Here is an 8160-nt window from a genome sequence, read left to right on the forward strand (position 1 = left end):
CCAGGTGTTTTGAATTTTGGTTCAAATATAGACATCTCAGTCTCAATAAACATATTTACCAATGTGTTGCATGTTCTAATAGAAACACTGAATTATGTATGAAAAAAGTTGACAAAGACGAAAACGAAGGACATTTTCACTATAATTTTAGTTAGTTTTAGTTAGTTTTGTAACCACACTATACAGTTTCAGTTAGTTATCGTTTTTTTAAAAACTCTGGTTGTCAGTTAAGGAAATGTTTTTTCAATTCTAGTTTTCGTTATTTCGTCAGTTTTCGTTAACTATAATAACCTTATCTGCTACTTTAATGACTACTCGAGTTTACAGAACTCAGCAGTGTCTCCGTCAGAACCATAAACATAAACTCCAGCATGGAGCGGCTCAGTGAACGTGGTCTGGACTCTGTGGAGGAGAGTCATAGTTTTAGAGACGCTGTAGAAAGACAGAATACCTGCTCTGTGATCCAGGTACACTCCTATTCTGGAGGATACAGGGCCTGAGATGCTGACACTGTGGTTGTCATGCATGAAGGTATAAACATCAAAACAATAGAGTGCCCAAGACTTCTTATTGAATCCAAATGCATGTGCCTTAATGTCCCCTGATCTGCTGATACTCTTATAAGCGACTGCTACTCTGGCATCCTTGCTCATCGTGACCTCCCAGTAACAACGTCCAGTCAGTCCATCTTTACTCAAGACCTGAGGTTGTTGACTGAATCTTTCTGGGTGTTTAGGATATGGTTTATTTTTTCCATCAAATGTTACTTTTCTGTTGCCCTCTGATAAAACAAGACATCTACCTGCTGTGTTTGGATCCAGTGTGATTTCACGTGAATATCGTAAGAACTCAGCTCTGGTAGTCGGCTCTGCTAAACTCCATGTCCCAGTAAGAATGGCATGCATTTTATCTCTGGCTGCTGTCAGAGCTGCCACCACATCCTCAAAGTACTGCAGACAGTAGATGTTTGGTCTTGGTGAGTCTGTAGACTCAGGGAGCTCTGACAGTGAGGGGTAACCATGAAGAAAGTGGGTGTGGTCCTCTGTACGTGAGAGATGCTCTAGCTCGGCGTCTTTCCTCTTCAGCTCAGTGATCTCCTGGTTCAGCTTCTCCTGAAGATCTTTGATTTGACTCACATCAGTTTCCTGCTGGGATCTGATCTGCTGCTTCCCATCAGAGCGTCTTTTCTCAATGAGACAAATCAACTCAGTAAAAATCTTCTCACTGTCCTCCACTGCTTTATCAGCAGAGTGATTGATGGTCTCCGTCTCTTCCTGAAGCTTTTTCAAGTCTTTCTCTCGGTCCTGGACTCTCTGCTGGATTCTTTGCCGACTTTCACCGAGCTTCTTCTGCTTCTCCGTCCTCTCTGCTACAGCTGAGACTTTGTCGTGGCCTTTATGGTCGTCCAGTAAACAGAGAATGCAGATACACTGCTGGTCAGTGCGGCAGTAAATCTCTTTTAACTTATTATGAAGAGAGCAGATGTTGTCCTGAAGCTTAACAGAGGCTTCAACAACTTTAACATTCCTACCAGTGCCGAAATCATAGACCACATCTCCAGGTCTGGCATAGCAGTGATCAGCTGGAACATTCTTCTTTTCATCCACCAACTCTGCCAACATGGTGTTCTTCACCAGGGCAGGCCTCGGGTTGAAAGTCTGTCTGCACTGAGGACAGCTGTGACATTTCTTCTGGCCTTCTTTATCCCAGTGGGCTTTAATACAGCTCATGCAGTAGTTGTGTCCACAGGGAATAGTCACCGGATCCTTCAGTAGATCCAAACAGATCGAACAGCAGAATTTCATTTCGTCTGCTTGATTTCTTTGCTGCGCCATTTTACCTCTCAACAACAGAGAATGAAGTTTCACTTCCTTGACAAAAATGAATAAATGCGTCACACAGGTAGCCAAACCCTCCTGGGTTACACATCTGCATTCTTATCTACAGTAAACTGGTTGATCAGCCCTTACCGATTGGCTAAGAGCTACGTACAGACGCTTATGATAGACATTCGTAGCGCCCAATAAACGGCTCTGGACGATAGTTAACCACGCCTCCTCTACGGAAAAATGAATAGGTGGTCTCCAGACTAGATCTCATTTGTGATATAGTCTGGTGTTAGCCAGACTTGTACGAATGGGCATGATTGGACAAGTCGTGATGCATGATTGGGATGCAATGTTTCCAGTTTCTAGCAAATAAATGTGCCACAGAGGAAGCCAAACCCTCTTGTGTTGCATATCTGCACTTGATCTCCAGTAAACTGGTTTGGCAGCGTGTTGGTCACAGCCATCTTTAAACTGGCAGATGGTTCCAGCCATGTGAGGACATGTTGCTGGGAAGGAGGGGAAATAATGCTCTAAAGTTACAATACATTTTAGCAGTTTCACTTCCTTGACAAAAAAATGCATCACACAGGTAGCCAAAGCCTCCTGGGTTACACAACTGCATTCTGATCTACAGTAAACTGGTTGATCAGCCCTTACTGTTTACAGCATGTTGGTTACACCTATCCTCAAACTCACAGATGGTGCCAACCATGTGATGATATCTTGTTGGGATGGAGGCTTAATAATGCTCCAAAGGTAGAAACATGTTTGAGCACTGGAAAAACATTGACAGACATGCCCACTTTATGCTAATCTCGTGCAGTTTAGGGCAAAAACCATTCAGTTTTTCTCATGCAGTACACATACATTAATTTTACCTATTGTATTGAAATATTTCTGCATACTGGGGTCTCTAGACTGTGTTGTAATTGCATGAAATAGGTTTGACTGGAAAGCTGAATGTTTTCAATGAGATCAATTTATTTCTGTGTGATGATGTTAGTCCACACAGTAGCCATTTCTTTAAATTTTTTTTAACTTGGCCTCATAAAATGACTTGTCGGGACCTCTAGGATAATCACAGCCTCGTGAAACTTTACTAACTCTTCTGCAAACTTCAAACACATTTTTTGGGGTGACCTTTTATGTGATCCTACTGTTTGTAATATCCTTTACTGCAGGGATGTGATTCCCTTATCATATCAGTGGAAAAACTCTACAAAAAATATCTCAAACATGAGTAAACTAGCAAGAATGATGAACATACTGTGCATACGAGTCAGTAAAAAATCCAAATACACCTGCTGATTGTAGTTTTATGCATTCAAACTTCTATTCATACTCTTTGATTTATATTTTTCATGCTTGAATGTTTTGTACGTCTGTTCATGTTCAACTAAGTCAATTAACTTTGGGGATTTGTCAGCGTTGGACATTTATAATTCAGCATTTCATCTGCTAATTTCTATAATAATGGGTTTATGATGAGGAGAATGAAAGTAAAAAAATAAACACACAAAAGCAGATTGTATGGATTTAGAATGTTCTTTTATTACATTTTATAAATTCATCATATTTTTCCAAAAATCTTACTTGTGATACAGGTTGCTGAACTTGTTACATTTATCTGATAACAGTGCAAATTTTCTTGTTACTACTTTATATTTGCTGATTCACATTCACATCATTAAAACTTTTACATTTCATTCAGAGGAATATGTAGACAGTAATATGAAGTTTTATCCTTTTTAAAACACAGGAAATATAAAACAGAAATTCAGCCTGAATCAAGTGATTTACATGTTTATCTGTCAATTAAATAATTGGCCGGGGCACCATAGGATACAAATGAATGATTCCTCGCAACGGTGCACCATTTATGTCGTAAAGGGCTTTCCCATAAATGCTATCCTTCCCATGGAGATATCAAATAAGTAGGGGTGAACCTTTGTAACCTTTGTGTGGTTCTCACAGTTCAAAAGTGTGGTTAGATGGCTATCAGAATTATTAATAATTATCATAAATAATTATTAATTATAATAAATGATATGACTTGATTTACTCTAAGTCACCTCTAGTTGGGGCACCACTCTGTAAAACAGAGAAAAGATAGCCAATTCACCTAAAACAGTCTCATAAAGTTACTAAACTATCAATTTGGAAAACTGATTGATAATTAGCTGAATAATTATAATCAAATTGCCATATTTATATTTAATAGTGGTTGAAGGAATTTGGAATTATTTTCATGTTCGCATATCGTTAACAGTGTAAAACATGAAAAAGGACAGCGTATATATATTATATATTCCAAAAGGGTAATTATTCTAAATAAACAAATTAAGGCAAACAAATCACACATTCTATGGAGAATAGAGATACACACAGTCTGATCCAAGATTATTAACAGTGTAAGGGCACAAGAAAGAGAAAAGGTGTGTGTATATGTGGAGGAGGCCTCATGGTCGGCGGCATTGTCTTCAGACAAAGGCTCATAAAGCCATAAATATAGTGTTGGTGTGAAGGATGGCCTGTTACTTTGTTGGAGGAAAAAGGTCCAAGTGTTAATGTGTAAGCTTCTACAAAACTGTATAACTCTTAAAAGCCAATTTACAGTATATTGTATTTGAATTACTGTGTGAGCAAATCAAATAAGTTGGTAGTTAGTCTGCATGTAAGACGTAATCTCTGTGTAAAGCAAGATTAACATTCAACTTCAAGTGATGTAATTACACAAATATTACACCAATGATACGTAGAAACACACACAAACCAATTCTGGCTGTTACTTGCCAAAGAACCAAATTACAGATGAGATGCCATTTTGAGAAGTGAATGGAAATGCTGCTGCATTTAAATCCATATCAGTTCAAATCCATGAATGAACCAAAGTCCACATTTGTCAAGGTCCCAACATGATTGATTACCAGTTCTATTTACTCTGTTTAAGTCCTTTATAATTTAATTCACAAAACTCACGCAACATGAGGCATCATTTGAAACGATCACACATATTTACACATTCTGTATTTGATAAAAACACACGAAAGGCCCAATAACCTTAGACAGCCTGTGTCCAATCACTTTAACTGTCCCTTTAAAGCAAAGCTGCTTCTCTATTGATGTCCAAAAGAAGGTATTATAGGACAGTCTTTCCTCTGCCACATTCAGGACTACTTTTTGTCACAGAACTCAGCAGTGTCTCCATCAGAACCAAAGAGGAAAAATCCAGCATGGAGCGGCTCAGTGAACGTGGTCTGGACTCTGTGGAGGAGAGTTGTAGTTTCAGAGACGCTGTAGAAAGACAGAATACCTGCTCTGTGATCCAGGTAGACTCCTATTCTGGAGGATTTAGGGCCTGAGATGTTGAGGGAGCGGTTTTCATGCATGAAGGTATAAGCATTGTTCCAATTTAGTGCCCAAGACTTCTCATTGCATCCAAATACATATAAAAAGGAGTGTCCTGATCTGCTGATACTCTTGTAAGCGACTGCAACTCTGGAATTCCCGCTCATCTCCACCTCCCAGTAACAACGTCCAGTCAGTCCATCTTTACTCAAGACCTGAGCTTGTTGACTGAATCTTTCTTGATGATAAGGATATTGCTTATTTTTCCTGTCCAATGTTGTTTTTCTGTTTCCGTCCGACAACACCAGCCATGTGTTTGCTGTGTTTGGATCCAGTGTGATTTCACATGAATACTGTAAGAACTCAGCTCTGGTCGTTGGTTCTGATAAACTCCATGTCCCAGTAAGAATGGCGAGCATTTTATCTCTGGCTGCTGTCAAAGTTGCCACCACATCCTCAAAGTACTGCAGACAGTAGATGTTTGGTCTTGGTGAGTCTGTAGTCTGAGTGATATTTGACAGTGAGGGGTAACTGTGAAGAAAGTGGGTGTGGTCCTCTGTACGTGAGAGCTCCTCCAGCCCGGCGTCTTTCCTCTTCAGCTCAGCGATCTCCTGGTTCAGCTTGTTTTCAAGGGATTTGACTCGACCCACTTCAGTTCCCTGCCTGGATCTGATCTGCTGCTTCACATCAGAGCGTCTTTTCTCAATGAGATTTATCAACTCAGTAAAAATCTTCTCACTGTCCTCCACTGCTTTATCAGCAGAGCGATTGATGGTCTCCGTCTCTTCCTGAAGCTTCTTCACGTCTTTTTCTCTGTCCTGGACTCTCTGCTGGATTCTTTGCCGACTTTCACCGAGCTTCTTCTGCTTCTCCGTCCTCTCTGCTGCAGCTGAGACTGTGTCGTGGCCTTTATGGTCGTCCAGTGAGCAGAGAAAGCAGATACACTGCTGGTTAGTGCGGCAGTAAATCTCTTTTAACTTGTCGTGATTGGAGCAGATGTTCTCCTGAAGCTTGACAGAGGCTTCGATGAGTTTGTGTTTTTTAAAAGCAGGAGATTCATAGTGAGGCTGGAGGTGTTGCTCACAGTAAGAAGCCAGACACTGCAGACAGGACTTGGAGGCTTTCAGCTTCTTCCCAGTGCAGACATCACAGGCCACATCTCCAGGTCCGGCATAGCAGTGATCAGCTGGAGGAGCTTGGAGTCCAGTCTTCTTCAGTTCCTCCACCAACTCTGCCAACATGGTGTTCTTCACCAGGACAGGCTTCGGGTTGAAAGTCTGTCCGCACTGAGGACAACTGTTATTTATCTTCTGATTTCCTTTATCCCAGTGGGTTTGAATACAGCGCATGCAGTAGTTGTGTCCACAGGGAATAGTCACCGGATCCTTCAGTAGATCCAGACAGATCGAACAGCAGAATTTCACCTTGTCCGTCTGATTTACTTGCTGCGCCATTTCACCGCTCAAAGACAGAAAACCTCTCAACAGTCTCACTGACTGACAGAAAATAACTGCGTCACACAGGCAGCCCAGCGCTCCTTTCTAACACAAATGCCTCCTGAACTGCAGTAAAGTGGTTTATCAGCTCTTGGGAGCTCTAAGGGAGGGGTTATCAGTGTTTGTTTCATAAAAGGAAACAGAGCTATTTGATCTTTGATCTGCTTTTATAGTCTTCTTTTAATCTTTTATAGTAGGTCTGAACTTTATCAGCATGTTTATTTGTCTTTTACAGGTTTATAGCGGTGCTTTTCAGTTGATATATTGACCTGATTAAAGCCTGTGTTTAATATTAGTGTTAGCAGCTGAGATGGTTCTTCATTGTTTGACACTTTTTGTTTCCAAAAACTAAAAGTTTTGCAGTTTTACGTGTATTAAGCATCCTCTTCAGTATCCTTAACACTTAGATCTTTAATAAAAAGTTGATGGGGAGTGCTTATTGTTCTGACATCCCATTGGTCCTTTGCATAGATATTTGGGTCTGAAGGCCTAATGCACGGAAATACACACTGAAATCCAGTGATTGACGAAACCCTTCTTAAAAATATTGATGTGTTTAAGGATTAGTTTTGGCACAAAGCCACATAGTTAGGTTTGGACCAAGGTTACTTCTTTAGATTATTGGGTTGTTGGAACAATGGAACATCAGAAGAACGATTCCTTCCCATCCCCTAATTTCTGCACCCTTTGTTGGCCAACCCTTGATTTTTATCTCAACTTCATATGTTTCGTGAGTGCATATTGTACGATAGTGAGGTGAGTTTGCGATCATGTTAACAAGGTCTATCCACACACAGACAGAGATATAAACACCTGGCAAAAAAACCCTCAAAACTACTCCGTTGGTGGTTCCTGCTCCAGTAGCTGTCTCCAAGGTTTTTGCAATCCACTTGAGAATCAACCATGCCAACTTCCAAAATTCTAGAGTGTGCTGTTATTAGCTAGTACTAAGCTAGTCACTACATTAGCTAGTCACTGGTTCCTTTCAGTAGATCCAACCAATCGAACAGCAGAATTTCACCTTGTCTGCCTTAATTACTTGCTGCTGATTTCATCTCTTAATGACAGAAAACCCTCTTTTTCTAAGACAAAGGCCTGCTGAACTGCAGTGAACTGGTTTATCAGCTGTTGGGAGCTCTAAGTGAGGGTTATCAGTGTTTGTTTCATACAAGGAAACGGAGGTCTTTGATTTGCTTTTATATCCTTCTTTAAATCTTTTATAGTTGGTTTGAACTTTGTCAGCATGTTTATCCATCATATTTATCTTTTACAGGTTTACAGTGGTGGTTTACAGCCTGTGACTTTATTTATTAATAGTGTCAGCCTTCTTCTCATTCATAGTTGGTTAGGGTTTTTTTTTAGGGTTTTTCAGTTGATATATTGACTTGTTTTGATTAATAAGTAAGAGTCTTTCGTTTTCTTTTGTTTGTGATTTTCAAAGTGACCTCTGACGTCATGCTTTCTGAATGAAAATGGGTTCTCTGGGT

At 40.2% G+C, this 8160-nt stretch overlaps 3 protein-coding genes across 8 annotated transcripts in view; 1 reads left to right on the plus strand and 2 right to left on the minus strand.

The window, feature by feature from the left end:
* dysf (dysferlin, limb girdle muscular dystrophy 2B (autosomal recessive)) overlaps positions 1–8160 on the plus strand; it is a 199595-nt gene that overhangs the window by 97198 nt on the left and 94237 nt on the right. The window lies entirely within an intron of this gene.
* Positions 312–1835, minus strand: LOC131989575 (tripartite motif-containing protein 16-like). Its single transcript, XM_059354843.1, has one exon. The coding sequence runs from the start codon at positions 1833–1835 to the stop codon at positions 312–314; it is 1524 nt and encodes a 507-aa protein (XP_059210826.1).
* On the minus strand, positions 5003–6631 carry LOC131989574 (tripartite motif-containing protein 16-like). Its single transcript, XM_059354842.1, has one exon. The coding sequence runs from the start codon at positions 6629–6631 to the stop codon at positions 5003–5005; it is 1629 nt and encodes a 542-aa protein (XP_059210825.1).

The sequence above is a fragment of the Centropristis striata genome, chromosome 17 (genome assembly GCF_030273125.1).
Source record: "Centropristis striata isolate RG_2023a ecotype Rhode Island chromosome 17, C.striata_1.0, whole genome shotgun sequence".
NCBI lineage: Eukaryota > Metazoa > Chordata > Actinopteri > Perciformes > Serranidae > Centropristis > Centropristis striata.